Source organism: Bubalus bubalis, chromosome 23, assembly GCF_019923935.1.
Source record: "Bubalus bubalis isolate 160015118507 breed Murrah chromosome 23, NDDB_SH_1, whole genome shotgun sequence".
Classification (NCBI taxonomy): Eukaryota; Metazoa; Chordata; class Mammalia; order Artiodactyla; family Bovidae; genus Bubalus; species Bubalus bubalis.
Window position 1 is genome coordinate 21474982 of NC_059179.1, and position 25598 is coordinate 21500579.

The following is a 25598-nucleotide window of genomic DNA, read 5'->3' on the forward strand; positions in this document are numbered from 1 at the left end:
CATATTCTCAAGTGTCGGCTTATTTCTCAAGCGGGGTTGTCTACTGTGTCATCCCACTGCCTACTACACAAAGGGAAAGAAAGCTGAAACCTACTATGCTGTGATGTGGTCAGTTACAAAGCAACAGGGAGCCAGTATCCTAACACTCAGGACGCCAGGGTCTTCAGAACAAGGATTCTGGAGGCTTCACCCTGGATCCAGAAAGCAGAGAGACACTCATAAACCGACAGAATCACCGGCATGCAACGTAGAGCCCCTACATTTCAAAACCTTTGCCCTGGCCACGTGGAATCCACAAAGGGACTGTCCTGACAATGTGGCAGCTGGTTCTGTAGCCAAGAATGACTCACAGTCACAGGAGGTGAAAAATGGAGAAGGAACCTTGCCTCACAAGTCTGCTGCTTCCTGAAAGTTTGGGCTTGGGCTACTCTTCCCACCCCAACACCTGAAGGACTCCCCCTCCAGGAGGATCATGGCCTCCCATGGAAGACTACTGGCCTCCCACTGGGCTGCTTAGCGTGGAACACCCAAAGCCAAGCTTGGAGAGGCCAGGTCACTAAAGATAGGCCTTCACACAAGGGGAAGAGCTGATGCCAGGCTGAGAAGCACCTCTATGTCCCAGAAGTATCTCTCTCTCTCCTGATAGTGACCTGCTTGCCTGCGTGGGGTCATGTTCTTTCTTGTCATGTGGGTGGGGAAAATCTTTGCCTTCTCAGCTGTGGGAAGAGGTGGGAAAGTCCTCTGAACTGTCCTCCCTTTTCTTAAGAATCCCTGTAAGTCAGAGGTCAGATAAATGCAAGAGCACAAGTATGGGGGAGAGTTCAGCTGCCAGCTCCTGAAGGGAAGTAAAATGAGAGAAAAGCAAGGCCACAAAACCTCCTCACCTCTGGCAGAGGTCAAGAAAGGACAGAGGCCAGGTGAAGAGACTCAGCAGTTCTGGCGAGTTCTGCCCGTAGGTTGTCCCTTGCAACTACCTGCAGCCTAGAAATGAACCTCACCCAGGAGTGATTGTCTACTCTGGGTCCAGCCCAGAAACACTCAGGACAGCAAGTCCTGAGTACACATTTGTATCCCAAAGGGGAGCCAGAAAAGTCATAGTTAAGTGGGAACCCAGTCCAGAAATAGGCACAAATATTGAAGCAGCAGACTATTAGGGCCAGCAAACTGTAATTTAAAAAAAAAAAAAAAAAAGACATGAGCTTTGGGCTCCTCTTGAGCACAGATCATGCCCAGAATCTCCAAAGTTTCTGCATTTCATAGAACAATTTGCTCTAAATTCCCTTATTCTTTTTTCCCCCCTGCACTTGCTATTAAATGTCTGTTAATTGTCTCTCCCATCAGAATGTAAACTCCATGAAGGCAAGAATGGGGAGCTTTATCACCAGTGTTCCCAACTCCTAGAACAGTGCCTGCTATAGAGTAGGGGTTCAATGAATATTTTATTGCCTTCTCACACTACACACTAGTTTTTCCTCTTACTAGATTTCATAAAAAGGAAATCAGTCACTATGTTACTTTTGGTGTCTAGCTTTTGGTGAGCATGTTTTTTTTTAAAGAATCATCCATGTTGTTGCATGTGTTTATAGCTCATTCTTTCCATACATTGTTTATCCATTCTCCTCCTGGAGCAACTTTGGGGATGTTTCCCATTTGAGGCTATAAAGTATGAAGCTATAATGAATTTTCTTGTACAAGTCTTTTTGTTTTCATTTCACTTGAGGACAGTTCCAGGAGTGGAATTACTGGATCTTCGGATGGGAGTATTCAGCATTTTAAGAAACTGCCAAACTGTTTTCAAAGTATTTGTACTGTTTCATGCTTCCACCAGCAACGTTTGAGGGTTTCAGAGATTTCACATGGTCACCAACATTCAGCGTGTTCTCAGCCCTTATAGGGATTCCCTGGTTGCTCAGTGGTAAAGAATCCGCCTGCCAAAGCAGGAGACAAGGGTTTGATCCCTGGGTCTGGAAGATCCTGTGGAGAAGGAAATGACAACCCACTCCAGTATTCTTGCTTGGGAAATCCCATGGACAGAGGACCCTGGTGGGCTGTACTCCATGGATCGCAAGGAGTCAGACTCAGCTTAGTTACCAAATGACAACAACAAATTTACTTTATTGTTTATTTACAATAAATTTCCTTATTATGTTTATTTACAACAACATAAATTACTTTATGTTTCTACAGATCTCACTATTCTGGACAGTTCATATATGTGGTATCATGTGGTTCTTTGTTGAGTGGTTTCTTGCCCTTAGCATATTTTCAAGGTTCATTTATGTCATGGTATGTACCAGTACTTCATTCTTTTTTTTTAAATGCTGAATAATATTCCTCTGTAAAACATTCTGCCTCTTATTTATCCATTAGTCAGTCAATGGGTGTTTAGGTTGTCTCCTTTATTTTTTTTTTTTCCGGCTGTTATGAATATCTGTATAGACATTTATCTGTGCACATATATTTTTATTTATCTTGGGGATATACCTGGGAGTGAAATTCTGGACCATATGGTAACTCCATGTTTAATCTTTTGAGGAGCTGCCAAACTGTTTTTCAAAAGTGGCTGCACCATTTTCCATTACTGATAGCAAGGCTTCAATGTATCCATATCCTCACCACTTTTTATGTTTTATTGAATATAGCCATCCTAATGGGCATCAAGTATCTCATCTTGGTTTTGACATGCATTTTGCTAGTGGCTAACAATGCTGAGCAACTTTTCCTATGCTTATAGGTCATTTGCGATTCTTTGGAGCAGTACCTATTTTTAATTGGGTTTTTATTACCGAGTTGTAAGAATTACTAGTCCGTTCTAGATATGAATTAATTTTCTGATATATGATATGCAAACATTTTCTCCCATTCTGTGGGTTGTCATTTCACTTTCTGGATAATAACCCCTGAAGCATAAAAGGTTTAATTTTGATGAAGTTCCATTTATCTAGTTTTTTCCTTTGTTGCCTATGCTTTAGGTGTCATATCTAAGACTAGTGCTGTTCAGCAATTTTTCATGTGCTTATTGGCTATTTTTATACCTCCTTTTGTGAAATGTATGTTTAAATCTTATATCATTTTTCTGAGTTATCTTTTTATGTGCTGTGATATATGTTCTCATTCACTGTCTTATCTATTTGTTTTCTTAATAGTTCCTTTTGGTATCAGAAAATGTTAACTTTCTTGAGTCTAATTTATCCATTTCCCCACCCCATGGTTCTTGCTTTTTTGTATCCTGTCCAAACAACCTTTGCCTACCTCAAGGTCACAAAGATCTTTTCCTCTGTTCTATATGGAAACTTTATAGTTGTAGGTTTACATTTAGCTCTCAAATTAATTTTGTGTGTGTGTGGAATGAGCTAGAGGTTGAGGTTCATTTAACCTATATGGTTATCCAGTTGTCCCAGCAATACTTGTTAAAAGAGACTTTTCCTCTCACATTGTACTGACCTGGGACCATTGTAAAAAATCAGTTAACATGTGTTGGTGGGCTTCTAAAATTTCTAATTTGTTTCATTGACCTATTTGTCTCTATTTTCCTAATACCACACTCTCTTGAATACTCTAGGCTTATGGTAAGTCCTAATTAAAATATTTTTACTCCTTCAACTTTGTTCTTTTTCTCCAAGATAATTTTTGGCTACTCTTGACCCTCTGCATTTCCACTTAGATTTTAGAGTCAGCTTGTCTATTTCCTCAAAGAAATCTGTTGGATTTTTATAGGGATTAAATTAATCCATAGATCAACATCAGTCCAGAAACTGCCATGGTACCCTGCACCCCTTTTCACAAAGCAAGATTTATAGGTCCAATCTTCATCTCCCAAGCATATTTTGTGCTTTCCTATTATGCATTAAAACACCTATCATCTTAATCAATGTATACATGCAATTGAATACAAATATTGATCATATACTTATTTATAACTTCTAATTTGCCACTGACCTAATACTTCTTGATATCAAAGTTCATGCTTGGATTTCCCTGCCAGTACAGTGGTTAAGACTGCACTTCCAATGTAGGGGGCACGTCTGATCCCTGGTCAGGGCACTAAGGTCCCTTATGACTGAAAAAAAAAATAAAGCTCATGCTTTCCTCATAATATTACTGCTACCACATAGCCACATTTCATGGGTGTGGCAAGCTACTGAGAGTTTTAAAGTAGTGGGTGACACATTCATAGCCATGTGATATGCCCCAGATGTACTTGAGGGAGGAAGCCCAAGCTAGGGAACCATTCACCTTTCTACTATAGGTATCAACAGTGAGATGGGCTCTGGCCATTCCTCTCCTCCCCAAAACTCTCTCCTTATCCAGACCTTCCATAAACTCCCAGAGATTCCCCCCACAGGGTAGCATCCTGTCTTTAGAGAGGAATAAAACATTCCTGATTCTCCATTTATGTCTTGGCAGGCCCCCTTTCCTTTCTCTTGCAGAAAATGAATGACCTAGCACCTAGCTAACATAGTAATGGCAGCATTAAGTGATACCAGCAGTCATACCTACCTGAGTCTAAGTGAGGAGGAGGGCAGTTTCTAGAGAACTCTGATGTTTCAGGCTCGTTCCCTGATGAAGTCCAGGGTCTGGAAGAAATAGGCTCAGACATACCCAGTCAGTTAAAGGGAAAGAAATTTGGTCTCAATGGTAGAGCCACTTTTGGCCACAATTGAGGGTACACCCTCAAAGCAACCCTGACTCTTCTGCCTTGAAGAATAGCTCTATAGATGGCAGAGGAATTAAGCCAATTAGACATTGCAGGAGAGCCTGGAGAGGAGCAACACCTGCCCAGACTTCTCTCCCACATACATGCTGAGGGCTTCTGAGCCGTGATGAGCCAGCTGTCTGTATCTAAAAACATCTAGTCTCATTTAAAACTTCTGCACTGGACAGTGAGTCAGGACTGGAATGGAGGTGGATGGCGACCCGCCAGGAGGCTGGCCAGACCCCAAGACCTGTGGCCTTCTAGGGAGCTCCTTAATCATCCTCCCAGGCAATCCCAGGTGCCTCTCTTCCAGAAGCTAGTTGTTGGCGCAAAACTCCTCACTTTCTTCTCTTCCCAAATGGATGGTATTTGGGGAGACAGGGGTGTGGTTGGAGCCTGGGAGAATGCACAGCCTGCCTGGTTCCCAGCTTATCCCCATGGTAAGGCTCCCACAGCCCCCGGAAAAGGTAAGACTGTGAGCCACAACAGTGAGGTCAGAACATCTCAGGGACCAGGGATTCTGAGCAGGGATTAAGACCTGGGCTCCATCATTACATTTCTGGACTCAGCTACTAGCTCCATCATTGACTGGTTGCTGTGACCATAAAGCAAGTTATTTAATTTCTCCATAGCTCACTTCTCTCATCTTTTAAAAGGGAATAAATGACTACCTACCTCACAGGGCCACAAGTAAGTATCAAATGAAATGATTCTTGTGGATTGGCTTGCAATACCTTTTGGCTACTCTTGCTGCACGTACAAGTACTTTCTCCTGCTTCTGAGTGAAAGCACGTCTGTCCTTTCTCCAGGAAATGGCCTTTCCCAACGAAGGCAATTCCAAAACAACGACCCGACATTCTTTTTTTTCCCCGACATTCTAATCTCCAAAACATCCCGCACACCTTCTGTTGGCATGGGCACAGGGATAGCACAGCTCACTGGTGCCTGGCGGTGAACATTTCCTTTCGGCGTGCCCATTGGCTGAACCTCTTGCGCGCGTGCAGATCTACACATCAGTGCATCCACTTGTGTGTGCGCGGCCTCCCGCTCGCCTGCCCGAGGGGAGACCCGCAAGCATGTTCAGCAGTCCCGGGTTAGCGCTGCGCCGCTGGTGGGCGGGGCTGGGCCATTGTTCCGCGGCGGACCGAACCGCCCCCCGCCCCCTACCCCGCATCCCCGGCGTGCTCCGCACAGAGGGAGGCGGGGCTTGGCCGGGACCGCGGCCCCGGGCCCGGGTTTGAGGACACGTCTCCCCTCCTACGCGTCTAGACGAGCGGGAAGGCTGGGGTGGAGTTGTGTGGAGTGGTCGCCCTCGTGGTTTCCCCACTCTTTCCCAGGAGACTTCCCCAGTGCCCATCCATTTGCGAATTGCCCGGGGCCAGTTCTGGGCTGGCACGCATCCCCGCGCCACTCCCCGACAGGGTCTTCTCCCTCTCCCCGAGCGCCTCCGAGGCGGCAGGGTGCCCGGTAGAGGCCCAGCGGCCGGTGTAAGAGAAGCCGAGGAGAAAGGGAGGGGAGGGGGAGTGAGGAGCTCGCGGCAGAGGGAACAGCAGATTGCGCCGAGCCAATGGCAACGGCAGGACGAGGTGGCACCAAATTCCCTTCGGCCAATGACGCGCCAGAGTCTACAGAAGTCCATTAGCATTTCCCCAGGGGCAGGGGCAGAGGCAGGGGCTGCGGCGGCTAAGCCGCGGTGTGTCTGCAGCATCCAGTTCTTGCTTCTTCGGCCCCCAGCACGCCTCGGCGCTCTGTCTCCTCCCCTCTCCCGCCCATGCGGATCTCCCACGGTGAGCCAACTCTGCGCACTTTGCCCCTTGTTGGCAACGAATAAAAGGGGTCTGAGGAAATACGGGACACAGTCACCCCCTGCCAGCGCTATTAAATCCCCAGCACAGCAGGTCGGGTCCGGACACCGGTCCAGCGCGCACCGTGCAGCGGAAGGTCCCGAGCGCAGCGCCGCGGATCGCCACGCAAAAGCAGGCTCAGGAACTAGTCTACACTCAGTTTGGACTGCCCCGAACTCCGCTCCGCAGTCTCAGCCCCGAGAAAGTGATCCCAGTGTCCTAGAGCCCAGATGCCGGCCCACTTGCTGCAAGAGGAGGTGAGAGCTTCCGAGTAATGGCCCCCAGACCCCGGGTTCGCGGGTGCTGGTGGGGCTTCTGGGTGACTCACTGGAGAAGAGTTGAGATCACCGCGGGAGAACATAGCCGTCTTTTGCGAGTTGTACTGCCTTCAGTTTGTTGGGAATGGGGATTGTAATTTGCAAACTTAGGTCTCCAACTTTCGTTTCTTAAGCTTTAAAGAGAAACCTGGTCCTGCCGGTAGCCTTCTGTATGTAGGTATGCCGGCTTTCCGTTGTGTGCTCGTTGGGGTGCGAGTGTTTCACTCCTCTTTCTTATTTCCCCTTCACCTTGAGGTTTCACCTCCTCTCCGCAGTCTCTGCATAGTTCCTGGGCACTTCCCTGTCTTCCGCCTTCCCTCAGGTAACCTGGGTATTGGGACCAGGTCTATGCCTATCCCCCGCCCTTCCCCCAGCTTTACTAGGGAGTGAAGTGGTCCCTACTGCCTCCACGTGTCCTCTCCTCTCTCTTGACCCTCCACTTCCTCTCCCTTCCAGATCTCTAGCTCCTACACAACCACCACCACCATCACAGCACCTCCTTCCAGGGTCCTGCAGAATGGAGGGGGCAAATTGGAAAAGACTCCCCTATACTTGGAAGAAGACATCCGCCCTGAAACGAGAGATGACATCTATGACCCAACTTACCAGGATAAGGAGGGCCCAAAGCCCAAGCTTGAGTATGTTTGGAGAAACATCATCCTCATGTTTCTGTTACACTTGGGAGCCCTATATGGGATCACATTGATCCCCACCTGCAAGATATACACCTATCTCTGGGGTAAGAAGTTCCCATGTCCTCCCGACCCAGTACCCCAGGTTCTCTCCACTCTTTTAGTTAAGTAAGATCTTACATAGAGTACAAACACCAGCCCCTCCAGGCTGAAGTTTTCCCAGCCATTTCTCTTTGGTGTCCTGAGAGGCTGGGTGGCCTGGGAACAAAGCCTAGGGGGGTTGGGATGCAGGAGCGTCCACTCTGGGGGATCTTTTAATTTTGGTGTTGGGGCTGGAGCCCTGAGACCATGGGCCTCAGGTTTTGAAATGAGCAGAACTATGTCAGAGAGTCAGCTTTTTCTGAAAGAGGTTTTCTGTTTTAATTCTTTTGCTTGACTGCTTATCTCAGCCCTGCCAGCCAAGAAAGAATCAAGGTCCCTACCTGGGAGGCATGGGGACATTGGACTAGATGAGTGACTTTAGAGGGCTTAAGCTGAGTCTAGTCATGGGGTAATAAGAACAACGGCTCAGGAGGAGAGTTAGTAGTAGGGGAACAGAGTGGTGGTCATGCACAAACTTATTTTGCCCTGACCCTTGGCCCTTTCCAGCTCCTTGGTTACATAAACAGGTGAAGAAGGCTCCTGTGTAACCTAGTTTACACAGATTGATCTGTGACTCCATGTAGGTCTCAACTGTATATGCCACTCGACAAAATGTTCTTAGAATGAAATAAGGTTCAAGAAGTGTTCCATGTCCCATTCCACACCCATCCTGCTCCAGCCATTCTCTCCCAGGCCCGGGCAACCCTGGTCTTCAGGCTGCTGCAGTGAGGGGGACAGTCCCCAGTGTATCCCTGACCTGCCTGCCCTTAGCTCAGCTCTTTCAGGAATCCATGGGCTTGGGCTAATAGCAGGGCCCTGCCGCCTGCACACACACATGCACTCTGCGGGCATTCCTACCTCTGCCACTATGAGTCTGGCTTGGGAAGGGGAAAACAGAGAACCCTAAAGACCAGGGATCGGAGGGTGGGGCACATCAGCACTCTCTGAGAGGGGCAGGCCAGAACTCCCCCTCCAGAAAGCAACTGTAGGTCTTCCAGAGCAGTCTTGGGTGTGGGGTGCTTGCAGACAGCTGCAGTCTTGGAGGGGAATTACATAGAAAGGCTGGCGGGCCAAGTTTCAGCCAAGTCCTCCAGAACCTCTTTGATCTAAAGGTGGTGAATCTGGTCTGTGGAGCTTTTGGGAGGAATCCTCTTGGTAATCCATGGACAGAAATGTAGCTGGGTAGATCCCCTCTCTCAGTTTTTCAAGGAACACACTGGGGACAATAGTACTTTTTTTAAGATTAGAAAGACAGTGCTTTTTTACATGTGTTTAATTGCTGGGGCCAGCCAGGCACCGATGAAATCGTTTCATCTGCAGACCAGGAAGGGCTCTTATTTTTGAGGGGAGGGGGACATCTGTTCTCTAGTCCTTCTGAGAACCCAGCAGAACTTGAGTTCTGGAATTTCAGTTCAAATTGAGTAATCAGGAGCAGGACAGGGAATCCCCAGGGAGGCTTTGGACTCCTTTCTCCACCCCTTCTCCCCAGTGGAGAAGTCTTCACCAGGTGTTTGGTGAAGGTGTTTGGTCACCTGCAAGCCCCTTCCATCCCCAGGAGTCCCTGAAAGCCTCGTAAAGCCCTGAGCTTGACCAGATGCTGCTGCTCACTGCTTTCCCTTGGCTGCTGGCGCAGGGAGCAGAATGCTATCTGCAAACCAGGGCTGTGCCCACTACCTTTTTGGTGCCCTGCCCATGGGTGTGTGCTGTGCCTTTGGACAGAGAAATGTGCCACATGGAGACTGGATGGTGACTTTTATACTCCTGTCCCTGGGCCCTGTGGTGGATGGCTTAGCTGATGGAATGACTGGTTTGATGTCGGGATATCAGAACTCTTGTCTTAAGGAACAAAAGGTGGGTAGGGGGAGGGTCAGAGGGTCCTCAGAGTTCAGGAGCTTCGCTTTACCTTTTTTTGTTTTATCCCTAAGGATGGTGTTAAATTAGCAAATGGTTGTGATTCCAGCATTTCTCATGACTGAGCAGTTTTGGTGTCTCAGAACCGCCTTGAGGGAAGAGCTGAAGAGATATCGCTGGCTACACTGAGGGACCATGGGGCAAACTTCTCCAGTCTCTTTCTTAGGACTAAATCTGAGGTTTTGCTTAACCACCAATATTATAGAGAATGAATTTCCAACTGACCCAAAGCCTTCTAGTAGATAGGCTTAGAGGTGCTGATAGAAAAAGGCACCAGAGCATTTGAGTGCTTTTTCCAATTCCTCTGTTAATGCAGCGATCTTAGGTACTTTTCTGAGTCAACTTGCCAGGGTCTTCTGTGGCATGAAACAACCCTAGGAGCTTCTTTGCTTCTGAGCTGAGTGCTTCTTTTGTGCCCTTGGTGACTGGTGGGCTGTGGCTCAACTGTCATCTATCCAGGTGTAGATGCAGACAGATATGGCCTCTGAAAGGCTATTACCACATGCCCGGGGTCCAGCAAATCACCTAGGGCCCCAACCCAGTCCAGAGGGCTATGAGTAGAGGAAGTCTCACCGGGACAGACTCTGGCTCCATGGCTCTCCTCCTGTCCTGTAGGAGAAATTGGATAGAGTAGAGTAAGATGGGTGGGGTGGGGGCTTGTTTAGGAAACTGGTATCTGTGGGGAGAACACAGAACGATTTGTTACAATGTACAGTGTCTCCAACTGCAACTAAGTTCAGTGGCCACTGAGAATCTATTGTTTCTAGCCGCTTCCCTAGGAATGAAACATTGTCAATAGTCACTGCTCTACCAAAGCCTCAGCCCCTGCCTCCCTAGAGCTATTGAGTAGAGGAAGGTGGGTGGCTGTTGGGTTGCCCAGCAACCCACCTCCCAGTTAGAGACTCTATTTGGTGCCTGGAACCTGCAGGCCTCCAGGAAGGTGAGGCATGACAGTGTTGGGCAAATTTGAGCCTGTCCTGCCGTTATCTAGAATTAGCCTTGCCAGCTGGAGTATGTGCTGGCAGAGGGATGTGGCAAAGGCAAGACATATCTGGCAAGACATATGCCACAGAATCGTGGGCATATCTTGGGGAGGTGGATGGTATACATCCTTGTGGCAGACTTCTGGAACACGAACCACTTTGTTGAGACAAAAATCTAGTTTCAAGACATGGCTCCATTTCCTAGCCATGTAACTACAGATAAACACTTAACTTTGCTGAGCATTTGTTTTTTCAGCCGCAAAGCGAGGGATATTAAACCCCTTTCAAGATATCTAGTGGATCAGAAAACATAAAATCCTTGGCGAAGCTTAAGACACTGCAGCTATGACTGATGTGCAGGGTGAAATTTCCCCTCCTGTGGCCACATTGTCTGCTAAAAGGTTTTTGGACCACTTGGTAAATAGTTATAGTTCTGAGCCCCCTTAATGTCCCCTAGAACCCAGGAACCCTCAGATGGGTCAGTGCCCAGACTATACTGTCTGTTAAATATTTTAGTACCACCCTTGAGCATGGGTCTTAAGCACTGCTGGAGTGGTCTGTGGTCCTTAAACCATTGAGAAGGTTAGCAGAAGGTCAGAGGGGATGGGACTTGGGAGAATATCCCTCATGACTGAGAATGCCAAGTGGCCGGGGGGTAAGAGCCCTCTTCTCTCTCTTGCCTTTCTGAAGTTCCCTGGGACTCCTAAGCTTATTCCAGCTCCTAGGTTAGATGATGAGAGGGGATGATACTTTTCAAGTGATTAAAATCAAAGGAGCCTAAGAGATCAAGGTATCCCTGGAGTTCAGGGGAAAGCAGATCCTCACCGGGAGCCTACACACACTCTGGCCTGAGGAAAACATCATGCAAACGCTTTCCCAGGTTAGTGACTGCCTGCCCTGTCTTATCCTGGCAGTGTTATTCTACTATCTGATGGGTGCCCTGGGCATCACAGCAGGGGCCCATCGCCTGTGGAGTCACCGAACCTACAAAGCTCGGCTGCCCCTGCGGGTCTTCCTGATCATCGGCAACACCATGGCGTTCCAGGTAAAAAGCCAGCTGTGCTCAGCTCTTTTTCTCCTCACTCTTGATCGATGAGCTGGTGGCGGAATGGAGGCGATCAGTGCCTGGAGAGGGACAGCACCTAGACAGCCACTTCACTTTCCTCTCTCCTTGTGGTTAAGTTCAGGTTCAGTCCCGAAGTCCATAAAACATAAGGATACTTCTGAGTGACTGGCAGAGGCAAGTAGGAGATAAAGAGGAAATACTGTCAGTGTGTAGGGTCATTTTTGAACCTCTGTTATCACCCAGTCTGGCTGTTGTGGTCTTTCATAAGTGCATAAGGCAAGAGCTGAGCCTGGCTCCATGGGCAGACATTGGACAAAACATTCACAACTCTGGGTGGATGTCTTAGGACTCTATCACAATGGGGTTGAAGTTAATGTTTCACAGATTCTTCTTTTAAACTGTTGTTTTCAGGTAAGACGATCAAACACTTTTATAGTGCTATCTATATGTCTGGCACTATTCTAAGCACTTGACATAGATTGCCTCATTAAACCCTCATGATAGTCTTAGGAGGTAGGTATTATTGTTATCCCCATTTCACAAATGGGGAAATTGTGTCACTGAGGGTTTAGGTAGACCAACATTATGGTCCTTTTAATGGGTTACCAGGCTGCCTAAGTCAAGTGTTGAAGTTTGTTGAAGCAGAAAGTTTTTAGCAGAGATAGAATGAAGGGGACTGGAGAAAGAGAACTCATAGTTATTAAGCAGTAGCAAAGGGCAAAGGATAGCATGTAGTGAGGGGCCTAGCTTGGAACAAGAGGAAAACACAAGGAAGCCCAGTTAGTCTCCTTCTCCATGGCAATATCCCACGGTTGCATAATCATCTCTGCCATATGCCTTAATGCCTCAAGGGCTCCTGATATTGTCCCCGCGGGGCAAAACAAGGAAGCGAGATTGGCACTGTATGGGATAGAAAGAGTCCCAGAGGCCATTTGGGAATGTGGTCATATCGTGATTTATCTGTCTAGCTTTTTCAAGTTGTATGAGGTATCTCTTGCCAAGGCATCAGAATGGAACTGCCCACAGCTTCATCCATTGACCAGGATGCTAAGACACAAGGTTGCCTGCCTCCTGTTATCCACGCTCAGGGATTAGGCACCCCACACCCCATTTCTTGCTTGAAGAATTGCAGTGTTCCCTCCTAATGAAACTCTGAGCCCTGTACAATCTTCCTGCACTCCACTCACCATATAACCCTCGAGAAGCAGCCAGCCCTGTTCATGTGGTCCTGAGACTTGAAGTTGCTTTTCCACTTATGCTTCAGCAGCAAGTTTAAGGAGAGGAGGCAACTCCATGACTTCTCCTTTGGAGCACCAACTCCTAGGTATTTTGTGAGGTTGGGCTGAGAGCTGTGGGCTCTGGAAGACACCTGGCAATTGGAATTCCCCTGAGAGGGTGTCTTTCCACAGGTCTTCATTCTTCTCTGTTCCTCTAGAATGACGTTTTTGAATGGTCCCGAGATCACCGTGCCCACCACAAGTTTTCAGAAACGGATGCTGATCCCCACAATTCCCGACGTGGCTTTTTCTTCTCTCACGTGGGTTGGCTGCTTGTGCGCAAACACCCAGCTGTCATAGAAAAGGGTTCTACGCTAAATTTATCCGACCTAAGAGCCGAGAAGCTGGTGATGTTCCAGAGGAGGTGAGTGACATGATGATGGAGCTGGGGACCTGGCATTAGGGGACCCCCTTTTTTCTCCTAGGATTTGTCAACATGAGCTGAGAAATTTACTTGGTTTCTATATCTCAAATTACAATTTAAAACCCTAATTTTTAATAGCCCATGGGCCCAGAGCCATAGACTGTTGTTTCTTTTTCTCTGAGCTACCTAAGCCAATTAAATTCAACAAATGTTTGTTGACCTAGGACGGTCATGGATACAAAGCCAAATGTGTCATAGTCCTTACCTTCAAGGAGTTCATAGCTTACTGGGGAGTGGAAGGATAAGCCAAGTGTCCAAATACCTATGATACATGGCAAAATATTTTCCATAGCGAGGAGAGGCACAAAGGGGAGGGAGACTGTAGAGTGGGGAACATCAGGGAAGGGCTTATGAAGAAAGTAGCTTTGGAATCCACTGATGGATGGCACAGGGCAGGTGGGTGGGGGGACAGTGCAAACAGAAAGAAAGAGCTGAAGCGTGTTCCTGCAACAGAGTCCTTTTGCTTGAAATACAGGGTGTGGTAGGAAAAAAGACTAGCAGCAGAGACTGATGCCATTGTTATGGAGTCTTCCAAGCAGACAAGGTGTAATTCAACCCAAGCAATAGGAAACCATAGAAAGGTTTTTGAGCCAGAAGGTGGTATGGTTGGAGGTGTGCTTTAGAACGGTAGCTCTGGGGTGGATGAGAGAAGGCATTGAACTAAAGAGGTGGGGAAGTCTTGGGTTTCCGTGCAGGGAAGTGGTGGTAGGAATGGAGAGGAGTTAAAGGCAGCAGGGCTTACTAATGATACAAGAGTAACAGACTTAACTGCTGAAGGTGTCTAGGAAATCAGTTCCCTGGTAATGTTGATGCTTGCTGTACCTTGGGGAGGAGGAAGAATGGAACAGGGCCTCCAGAGGGACAGATCTGCTGGCATCTAGGACATTTGGGGTGCCTCTCTGAGGGCAAAGAAGAGGAAGGATGAAAAAGATTCCTGGCTAGCAGGAGATGAAGGCAACATACTAAACAAGAATCCTGGGGACTTCTCTGGTGGCCCAGTGGTTAAGACTCCACACGTGCATGGGGCACAGGTTCGATCTCTGGTCCAGGAACTAAGATCCCCTCGTGCCACCTGGTGTGGCCAAAAAAAAAAATAAAAGATTGACTTAAACATAGATTCTGCGAAGAGCACTGCTAAAAGGGAAAGGAAGCCCAAAGGCAGAACAGAAAAACCCGGGAAGGAGAACTCAGTCTGTAATTTGGACCCTGTCTATTTCCCTGAAGTAGTAAAAGAGAGCAATGGATTTAGTCAGGAGATGAAACATTCCAGTCCTTGCTCCACCACTTCCTGGTAGTGTGACCCTAGAAAAGTCATTTAACCCCTCATTACCTCATCTCAGAAGTATGATAATAACACTGTATTCTCAGAAAATGTCCTTGCCCATTCCCTCTTGTTCTGTTGCCTGCCACACTGTGTTCTCAGTGTAGAAAGGGACAGCCCAGCCCTGTGAGAGTGGAAAATCAGGTAGGTCTCAGCGTCCCCTCTCCACTCACTGAGTGTGTGATCTCTCAATGCAGGTACTACAAACCTGGTGTCCTGTTGTTGTGCTTCATCCTGCCCACACTCGTGCCGTGGTATCTGTGGGGTGAAACGTTTCAAAACAGCCTGTTTTTTGCCACCTTATTCCGTTATGCCCTTGGGCTCAACATCACCTGGCTGGTGAATAGTGCTGCCCATATGTATGGATATCGCCCTTATGACAAGACCATCAGCCCCCGAGAGAATATTCTGGTTTCACTGGGAGCTGTGGGTAAGTCAGCAGTCCACAGCAAGACCACGTCTAGTGGTCTGCTGCTTAGGGTATTAGGTTACGTGCCAGAAAAACTAGATTTACCTGTTTTATGACCCCTCTCCATATGTCATTCCACTATAAAACTAAGGGACAGTATTAGAAAGCCCTTGAAAGTTAAGCAACAAGTCCTATGTAAAGAGAAAAGGGTGAAATATAACAATGCCTTTAATTCTAGGTTTAAGAGCAAGCCACAAATACTATGTATGATGAACCCCTTTGGGCTGTTCTCTTCCCAGTCATCTCTGATCTGGGTGGTAGTCTTGCTTGGGGCAGGGAATGCATAAATAGAAGAGTAGGGTCATCTGGGTGGCCAGAAAGCCTAGTATTTTATATTTAGTAGTGATATACAGAACAAATACTTGTCTTTTAACTCACTAAGCTTCTCTTTTATCACCTTCCTGTATTCAGAGGGGCAATATTTGAAGTGTATTACATGCCTTACTACCTGGTGATGCCAGTATGAAGGACATCAAAGCAACTGTTGGTGGTCCTTTATCACCACCTACCACTCTCTTCTCTTATCCTTTATTTTTCTCTCTTCTGTTTCTCTGCTGTGCTGGGAACACTCCCTCCCCACAGTGTGACTTAGGAAACTACCATAAAGCAATTACTCACTGACCTAATGCTGACTATTCAGGAATTTATTTCTACCATTCCTGTTCCAATAGCCAGACAATAGGGTTCTGCCATCTGTCTCCATTTTCTTTTTCTTTTTTTTGGTCTGTCACTCTTTTCAGCTAAATATAGACCTTGACTAAGGCCTGGAATTAGGTTTCCTTAGGCAGACCCCATGGCCTCTTCCAGTGATCAGGGCCTCTGGTCATCCAGCACAGATAGGTAACCTCCCTGCTCCACACATATACATGTGCCATGGCCTAGCTGTCACTCGGTTCTCTTTAAAACCTTCCTTTATACTCTCAACCCTGACCATCTTTTTCTTTTTTATTACTCTCTGTACTAAAGACATCTTTTTCATTCTTTTTTAATTTTCATGCATCTTTCCCTCCTTCCAGACACCGTGTACTGTTCACATGTTCTTACTCTGAACCATGTTTGAAATCAATCACATTATAGGCTATTTTCATAGAAAACCAGTGAATGTCATGGAAGGTTTCTGGAATGAGATCAGTCCTGTACTGCAAACAGATCTGTTGTGAGCTTCCCCTATTCAGAGTGGCTGTCAATATGTCACTTATCATTCGTTCCTTTATCCCTGTTGCTCCCCATTTATCACCTCACCCTTTGTTCTCTGGTCGCCTGTTTCCCCTGCTTGCCTGCCATTCTAATCTTGTTCTTCTTGAATTACCTCCCCACCCCCAGTCACATGCTCATCTTCTCTCTGCCAGAGCTAACCTCCCTGCTTGAGCCTCTCTTGGCTATATCTTGCTGTTCCAGTTACAGAGTCTCATCCTTCTTTTGCCCACTAACCTTCCTCCGCTTTCTTTCCTCTCTTGGCACCGTGTGTGTGTCTGATTGTTTTAAATCTGATAAGTGTGGGCCTAGCTAGTGCTTAGACAGAGCCTAGTTGCAAAGTCATTTATGGAAATTAGCGATCTTCCATCAGTACCTTTAGCCTTGGGGTTATCCTACCCTCCTACTCAGTTCTCATTGAATAAACTGATGAGCCACACTGTGAACAAACCTTGAGATGGTGCCCTGGATGGTGTTATTCCCGTCAAAGGACTTCCTTCCTTGTTGGTTATTAATGTCATTATTACTGTACTGGGGCTCTTTCATCTTCAAAGGGCTCAGCACACTCTTTTATTAGCTATTCTTTACCCCAGCCTCATAAGGGTATTGTTATTGAATGTGGTTCACAAAGAAGAGCCTGCCTAGGACTGGAGAACTCTGTCTATGGAGTTTCCACAGCTTGACTCATTACAGAAATTATTCTGAATCTAGAATTTCTTTGATTTTCCTCTGTCCAGCAAAGTGAACTGCTCGTTTCAGAATTTTAGAGGCTGGAAGGAATACCTAAGCTTTTTGATTCTTATTCCCTCAGAGAGCTTCTGTTTTATCAGCATCACCCCCAGGGTGAAAGCTCAAAGAATTAGGAGCCAAAACAGTCCACTCTGAACCAGTAGAGGCAAGGAAACTTAGGCCCCTGGGCTAGGCCTCCTTTCTTCTGACTTTTGACTGTGTCGCCCAGTTCTCTTGGTACCTTCAACCCTTGGAGAGAGTGCCCATGCGGTGGGGGAAAGTGTGCTTCTTTGCTCATCTTTGTAAGAAACCCAGTAAAAGTTCTTCATTCTGGACTCTCTCTCCGCTCTAACACATGCACATATACACAGAGCCTTTAGGGTCTTATACAAATATGTAGTGAAGCTCTGGAGTTTTCTAGTCTAAAACCCATTCCTACTGATAGCAGTTTCTCTCAAATCATCTTATTTTCTCAGAGAAACTGCCAGCCCTTCTCCCACAAAGGTTCCCAGAGAGCCATGGTGACCAGGTTCTCCCCAGTCATTTCTTAAGATGCCTCTGAGGGGATCTATTTGGTTCAGAGTTTAAAAGACTAGCCGCATTCATTCATTCAACAGCAACAGGTTTCTACTAGGTGTGAGGCATTCTGCTAGGGAACCAGAGTGCCAAGATCAAGAATCCAGCAATCCACAGTATAGCTGCTTAACTTTTCTCTGCTTTTGTTCCAGGTGAGGGCTTCCACAACTACCACCACACCTTTCCTTATGACTACTCAGCCAGTGAGTACCGCTGGCACATCAACTTTACCACGTTCTTCATTGATTGCATGGCTGCCATCGGTCTGGCTTATGACCGGAAGAAAGTATCCAAGGCTGCCATCTTGGCCAGGATGAAAAGAACTGGAGAGGAAAGCTACAAGAGTGGCTGAATTTGTGGTCCCTTGGGTTCCTTTTCCAAAAGCCATCTGGGCAGAGGTTTAATGTTCTGTTTATTAACTACTGAATAATGCTACCAGGATGCTAAAGATGACGTTAACCCATTACAGTACAGTATTCTTTAAAATTTTCTTTTTAAATTGAAAGCCAACAACTCTGCCTTTATGATGCTAAGCTCATGTTCTTATTTCTTCTCCTATCTTCTTTCTCTTCTGTTCCCATTATCCTTCCCTTTGTTTTGTCCCTGTCACCTTCCTTTCTCCTTCTCCTCATTGCCCCCCAGGCAAGCAGGTGGTCAGTCATTGGTGGGTTTCCAGCTTCCAAAGCCTAGACAACCCTTCTGTAGTCTAAAACTAGTGGTCTTTGCCCCGGCTGACCCTTTCCTTGAGCTGTCTGAGCTTTAAGGTGGATGGCTCAAGCTAGAGATATGACAGAGTCTTCAGGGAAGGGCCCTGATGATCTTCAGCCCAGGCTTTTGCTAAATGACATGGAAAAATAACTTTATTTGGCACCAAACTGCAAAAACAGGTAAATTGTCAGGGGAGAGAGTCAGCATGCATGGTATGATTGATAAATAGGATGAGTTGAAGTGGGAAACAAGGCAGGAAGCTCCTGCTGTGATCAGACACCCCTGTCTGCCCATCACCCAGCATGCTCCCTTTCTCTCCTGACTCTGGGAAATATCTGTGGAGCAGGGCAGTCCTAGAACTCAAAAGCAAATCTCAATGTCCTGATATACTTTAGGCTTAGGATAAAGAAGAAGCATTTAGTTTGTGGTAAAAGTGGTCTCTGCTGCAGACGAATTGTTTTCTTTCTTTCATAACAGGAAGATTTCTTATTCTAGATAACAAGAAATCTTGAGGTTGGTTATTTCCAGAATTGCTGATTCCAGCAGCTCAGGAAATTGTCAAAATTCTTTCATCTTTCTACTCTGCCATCGTGGGGATATTGGTCAGCTCCCCTCATAGTAAGAAGGTGGCTACAGCATTTGGAGACTTCAAAAAGAGATACATTGGTGGTATGGTGGTGAGCATAGTTGCCTCCCAAAAAAGAAAGAATTTTAGGAGCTGGAGTTGGGTCAAACATAAAGCTATATATACATGGGTACTTTGGTTGGAATATTAAAGTAATTCTCTTAGAGTATTTCCCTCTGAAAGAGAGGGGGCTTGAAGAAGAGGAAGAATTAGCCAGGTTGCCTCCTTTCCTCTCGCTGCTGGACAGGAGATGGAGAGGTTGAGGGGCAGGATCTGTAGGCAGTTCCTAAGAGATAGGGTTACAAAAGAAAGGCTCTGAGATCACATTGCTGGGGGATTCAGAAGGTTACTGAGTAAGTTGTTGGGTGTCCTGATATGGAAGCTGGTTATACAAACAAGTTAGATGTTGGGTTCATTTCATTAATTCCACTTTCTCCTTGGACTGAGAAAGCATTAGAAGGCTTCTCCCCACAATGTTGAACCCTTTCACTCATTCCTTCTATTAACTTCTAGCTGAAAATATAGGACTGGCTGGGGGATGGGGTAGGAATCTCTTAACTACCCTATCAATTCTTGGTTGTGCCCTCTCTGTCCACTTTCTCCTGCTGGTTTTATCTCCTTGATGTTTCCTTCTTTCTCTGGACAGGCAAGCCTCTTCTGTGTGTATTCAGAGGCAGTGATGGCTACTGCGGTCCCAGTCGTTCCCTCTCTTAGCAACAGAATGGTCAGGGTCACTGAACCACTGTTTCTCTTTACAAAGTTGAGCAAACTGCCACTTTCACTTGGCCTCCAGAGTCTCCATCTATATCCTTGTGCTCCTTACCACACTGATGACTCCAGACAAGGCTGGCAAACCCTGCTAGAAACATCCTGGGCACAAGCATTTGCACTCATGAGGCATGGCCAAGCCGAATGCTCATGTTGTGCCAGAGCCAGCCATGGAGCAAAAGAGGATTTGTTTTTAGTCTCCTCTGTCTGGGTCAGAACCAGAGAGCATGCTGGATGCCCCCGGCTTCCTGGGTAAGCTGCCTAGCCTGAGTCAGTGCTCCCAGCGGACAGTGCGAGGCTTGCAGAAGCAGGGGGAGCCTAGCCTTCACTGGGAAACACAAGAAGCAAAGGCAGGTTCCAAAGTACCTCACTCAGAAGGTGGCCCCAGCCCCCTGGAGGGAGCCAGGGTGTACCGTAAGACCTTGACTGAGGCTTAGGATGTGAGATGCCATGAACTTTGCGGAACAGTGGCTCCGTTCAGCAAACTAACCAGCATTCCCCACAACACAATCTAGGGCAGACAATAGTATAGAGGAGTGTTGGAAGAACCTTGGGTCCCTTTGTCCCTGTAACCTCAGTTGTCTAGGCAGAAACCTGGCTTTATTCTATTTAAAGGTTGAAAATATACAATACAAATGCTCTGCTACTATTGAGCTCCAAGGATGGAAAAGAGGAGAGCATTTCTTCCTGTATTAATTGGATAGATGGAGGCTACAGAGCTTAGGCTAAACTAAAGGCATCCTTGTCTTTTGAGTTCCTCTCAGTAGGGAAAAAAAAAAAGTCTAATGGAAGATCACTGTAGATTAGATCCTCTGACCGAAGCACCTACCCCTTGGAAATGCCTGTGGGGTAGTTTTAATTCCACGGGTCATCAGATGCATGCTTTACAACTGATGATCAAAAACAACTTATCTTTCTATTCTAATTGTGTTCCATGGATCTGATCTATACCATGACCCTACACAAGGCTGGATGATGTCCTTGGGCCCAGGGTACTTGTACTTGTGTAGGTGGGGGTTGTCTACTGAGTAAGGAATACTGTTTTTAAGGTTCTAAAGCTAAATTCAAATGATGCGTTAATGACCCAGAAACTCAGATCTGATGGTGTCTGAATTTCTAACAGTCCTTGCTTTGTGGGTATGCTGACAACTTATCTGGATGCCTTACATCTTTTCCAAACAGTGTTGCCTCTCTGCTCCCTCCCTGCTCCCTCTGTGAAGTCCCTTTGCACCCCAGAGCCTGCAGAAGTGGCTGGTATAAAAGGGGGCCTGGCTAGAGAATGATCAGTGTAGCTGTTTGCAGGATTCCTTTCTGGGCTTCATTTTGGAAACTTTGCTTAGGGCTATTTTTCTTAATTGCCCGCATTTGATGGAGGGTAGAAGGAATTTTGAATGTATTTGATTTATTATTATTATTATTTTTTTTTAGATTAAAAGATGGTTGTAGCATTTAAAATGGAAATTTTTCCTCCTGGTTAGCTAGTATCCTGAGTGTATTCTCTGTAAGTGTAGCTCAAATGGGTCATCATGAAAAGTTCAAGAAAGCTTGATGTCAAAGTTATATGGGTGGTTAAGGCCAGGGCCTGTCCTACCACTGTGCCACTGACTTGCTGTGTGACCCTGGGCAAGTCATTTAACTATAATGTGCCTCAGTTTTCCTTCTGTTAAAATGGGATAATAATACTGACCTACCTCAAAGGGCAGTTTTGAGGCATGACTAATGCTTTTTATAAAGCATCTTGGAATTTTCTTAAGTTCTGAGTATTTTTATAGTAGCAGTATCCACCATGAAGTGTGTCCACCATGAACCACGTGTCCTGGATGCAATCAGGAATCTATATGGTTCTCTCTGAGAGATTGAATAAATGCATCAGATAAGGGGTGGATAACTAGCCAGACAAAATCTGAGAATGCATAAACTCATTGCCATGGAAACATACACAGGATACCTTTTCCTTGATTGGGTGGGATTTTTCCCTTTTTATGTGGGATAGTAGTTATTTGTGACCTAAGAATAATTTTGGAATAATTTCTATTAATATCAACTCTGAAGCTAGTTGTACTGATCTGAGATTGTGTTTGTTCATAATAAAAGTGAATCTGATTGCCCTGTGTCTGAGCTTTTTTGGATGTGATTCAGTCTCTTCACCACCCTGTTTATGTCCTGTTCCTGTACCTTTAAGAGTGAAAAAGTAGAAACCGCAATGGTTGACTCATACCCCAGTAACCTGCCCTGCCCTCCTGCCCTTCTTAGGGGTAACTTTAGGTTAAACTCAGCCTTGGCAGCAGGAATCCAGGAGTCTGCTGCCATTAGATAAAACATGTTAACACCCAGCAAGCACTTTGGGTCTGGGGAAATACCAGGTCTCCTGTGTGTCCATGGTCACATGAGCCCAAAATAGAGAAACAGAGAGGAAGGGAGCAGCAGGAGACACTCTTTGGAAAGCAGTTTTGTACCTGGCAAGCCAGGTTGGGCCATCCAGGTCATTCGTCTGAAATGGAAACAAAAACATGGTCCCTCGGGGGAATAAAGCTTCCTGAAAATGCTGATTAACAGCAGCAGGAAGACAGGAAAAAAATTCAAGGAAAAGCTTGTAAATTCCTGGAATAGAAAGGGCTTCATGATCATTAGTGGGAAAAGGTTTTTAGCTTTTACTACCTTATCTGAGACTGAAGAAGGAAATGGCAACCCGCTCCAGTATTCTTGCCTGGAAAATCCCATGGACAGAGGAGCCTGGCAGGCTACAGTCCATAGGGTCGCAAGAGATGAACATGTCTTAGTGACTAAACCACCACCACCACCTTATCTGAGAATCTGAGTGGAAAAGAGAAGGACATTTTATGGTTTGAGAGAGCTTCATTTTCCAACAGGAGCTACCCGGTCAATGGCTGGGCTTCTAAACATTCACCAGAACCAACCTCCCTCACTTCTTAATGTAAAGTTAACCTCACCTTGGACAAGAAGCAAGATTCTCTCTGATTCTGAGCATCCAACATCAAGTCTATATTCAATGAGGTCTTGCCAGACCTTAATAAGTTGATGGTACACTTTCTTAATATCTGGCTTTCCACCCCTTTCCCTCTATTTTGTTTGAAAGGTTCGGGTTGGACATTTTTTCCTGTTGCTCTATAATTGCCCTATTCCTTCCAAGTCTTACCTTTGTCTTGGAGACAGAGACACAAGCCACATGTAAAAACGGCAGTTGCTATAAACTAAAGCCTACCTAGAATGATATATTTGTGATACCAGATCAGATCAGTCACTCAGTTGTGTCCGATTCTTTGCGACCTCATGAATCGCAGCACACCAGGCCTCCCTGTCTATCACCAACTCCCGGAGTTCACCCAGACTCAAGTCCATCGAGTCAGTGATGCCATCCAGCCATCTCATCCTCTGTTGTCCCCTTCTCCTCCTGCCCCCAATCCCTCCCAGCATCAGAGTCTTTTCCAATGAGTCAACTCTTGCATGAGGTGGCCAAAGTACTGGAGTTTCAGCTTTAGCATCATTCCTTCCAAAGAAATCCCAGGGCTGATCTCCTTCAGAATGGACTGGTTGGATCGCCTTGCAGTCCAAGGGACTCTCAAGAGTCTTCTCCAACACCACAATTCAAAGGCATCAATTCTTTGGCGCTCAGCCTTCTTCACAGTCCAACTCTCACATCCATACATGATCACAGGAAAAACCATGGCCTTGACTAGACGAACCTTTGTTGGCAAAGTAATGTCTGTGCTTTTGAATATGCTATCTAGGTTGGTCATAACTTTCCTTCCAAGGAGTAAGCGTCTTTTAATTTCATGGCTGCAGTCACCATCTGTAGTGATTTTGGAGCCCAGAAAAATAAAGTCTGACACTGTTTCCCCATCTATTTCCCATGAAGTGATGGGACCGGATGCCATGATCTTCGTTTTCTGAATGTTGAGCTTTAAGCCAACTTTTTCACTCTCCACTTCCACTTTCATCAAGAGGCTTTTGAGTTCTTCTTCACTTTCTGCCATAAGGGTGGTGTCATCTGCATATCTGAGGTTATTGATATTTCTCCCGGCAATCTTGATTCCAGCTTGTGTTTCTTTCAGTCCAGCGTTTCTCATGATGTACTCTGCATATAAGTTAAATAAGCAGGGTGACAATATACAGCCTTGATGTACTCCTTTTCCTATTTGGAACCCGTCTGTTGTTCCATGTCCAGTTCTAACTGTTGCTTCCTGACCTGCATACAGGTTTCTCAAGAGGCAGGTCAGGTGGTCTGGTATTCCCATCTCTTTCAGAATTTTCCACAGTTGATTGTGATCCACACAGTCAAAGGCTTTGGCATAGTCAATAAAGCAGAAATAGATGTTTTTCTGGAACTCTCTTGCTTTTTCCATGATCCAGTGGATGTTGGCAATTTGATCTCTGGTTCCTCTGCCTTTTCTAAAACCAGCTTGAACATCTGGAAGTTCACGGTTCACATATTGCTAAAGCCTGGCTTGGAGAATTTTGAGCATTACTTTATTAGCGTGTGAGATGAGTGCAATTGTGCGGTAGTTTGAGCATTCTTTGGCATTGCCTTTCTTTGGGATTGGAATGAAAACTGACCTTTTCCAGTCCTGTGGCCACTGCTGAGTTTTCCAAATTTGCTGGCATATTGAGTGCAGCACTTTCACAGCATCATCTTTCAGGATTTGGAATAGCTCCACTTGAATTCCATCACCTCCACTAGCTTTGTGCGTAGTGATGCTTTCTAAGGCCCACTTGACTTCACATTCCAGGATGTCTGGCTCTAGGTCAGTGATCACACCATGGTGATTATCTGGGTCGTGAAAATCTTTTTTGTACAGTTCTTCTGTGTATTCTTGCCATCTCTTCTTAATATCTTCTGCTTCTGTTAGGTCCATACCATTTCTGTCCTTTATCGAGCCCATCTTTGCATGAAATGTTCCTCTGATATCTCTGATTTTCTTGAAGAGATCCCTAGTCTTTCCCATTCTGTTGTTTTCCTCTATTTCTTTGCATCGATCGCTGAGAAAGGCTTTCTTATCTCTTCTTGCTATTCTTTGGAACTCTGCATTCAGATGTTTATATCTTTCCTTTTCTCCTTTGCTTTTCGCTTCTCTTCTTTTCACAGCTATTTGTAAGGCCTCCCCACTCCTTGGAAAAGTTCACAGATGTACCATGTTCTATATTAGAGGGCTTGAGGCCAAGCATCAACAGAAATCCCACAACCTTTTGGTGCTGGAAGTCTGAGTTCTAAGTCCACCAGACCCGCAGACGCCATGATAACATTTACAATAGCCAGGCACTGTAGCGAGCACTGACAGAGAGCGCATTTTCTCATGGTATGTGAAGTAAGTGCTCTGATTACCCCAGTTTTAGTGATGAGGGAACCGAATTCACTGGGAGAAAAAACACTGTGTGGCAGTAAGCAACAATTCTGTGATCCAGTTCCAGAAGTTCACTCATTAACTGCTCTCCATATGAGTGTGAAGTAGATAACCATCTAAGTAAACCTGGAGTGCACAAATCTCATATGCAAGTGGATGGCCGGTGAGATGCACTCTTAAACAGAGGCAAAGCGTGGCTGCAGTGGCAGGGAGCTAAATTTATGCAAAGTCAAATTGCAGATGCACTCTCTGATCCAGAAGAACCCAACTCATGCCACCTCGTGACCTGTTATAACATTGAACCACACCTGAGTTTTAACCTCTCTGACAATAGAAACCTATCTGACATTTTCTCTAAACTTTTGTAAACTGTACTCTACCTTGCTGTCACATTTTGAGATCCTTAGCAGTATCTCTTAGAGAAGAAAATGGCAAACCACTCCAGTATCCTTGCCTGGAAAATTCCATGGATGAAGGAGCCTGGCAAGCTACAGTCCATTGGGTCACAAAGAGTTGGACACGACTGAGCAACTTCACTTCACTTTAAGGGAATCTCT

General features: G+C 46.0%; 2 protein-coding genes across 7 annotated transcripts in view; one reads left to right on the forward strand and one right to left on the reverse strand.

Moving 5' to 3' along the window:
- PKD2L1 (polycystin 2 like 1, transient receptor potential cation channel) overlaps window positions 1-6179 on the reverse strand; it is a 74472-nt gene extending 68293 nt beyond the window's left edge. For 4 of the 6 annotated variants that reach the window (XM_044935330.2, XM_044935327.2, XM_044935331.2 and 1 more), the window contains exon 1: window positions 4501-6179. The gene's annotated coding sequence lies outside the window, so the exon portion shown is untranslated. Of the gene's footprint in view, window positions 1-94; window positions 192-4500 lie in introns of all 6 variants that reach the window. The other 2 variants (XM_044935329.2, XM_044935328.2) reach the window with 2 other exon arrangements.
- Window positions 6180-6626: 447 nt separating this feature from the next.
- Window positions 6627-21792, forward strand: SCD (stearoyl-CoA desaturase). The gene is given in 6 exon segments (NM_001290915.1): window positions 6627-6797; window positions 7314-7596; window positions 11439-11569; window positions 13026-13231; window positions 14810-15042; window positions 17733-21792. Coding segments are annotated over 6 exon segments (1080 nt in total). The 5' UTR covers window positions 6627-6770; the 3' UTR covers window positions 17933-21792.
- Window positions 21793-25598: the final 3806 nt, after the last annotated feature.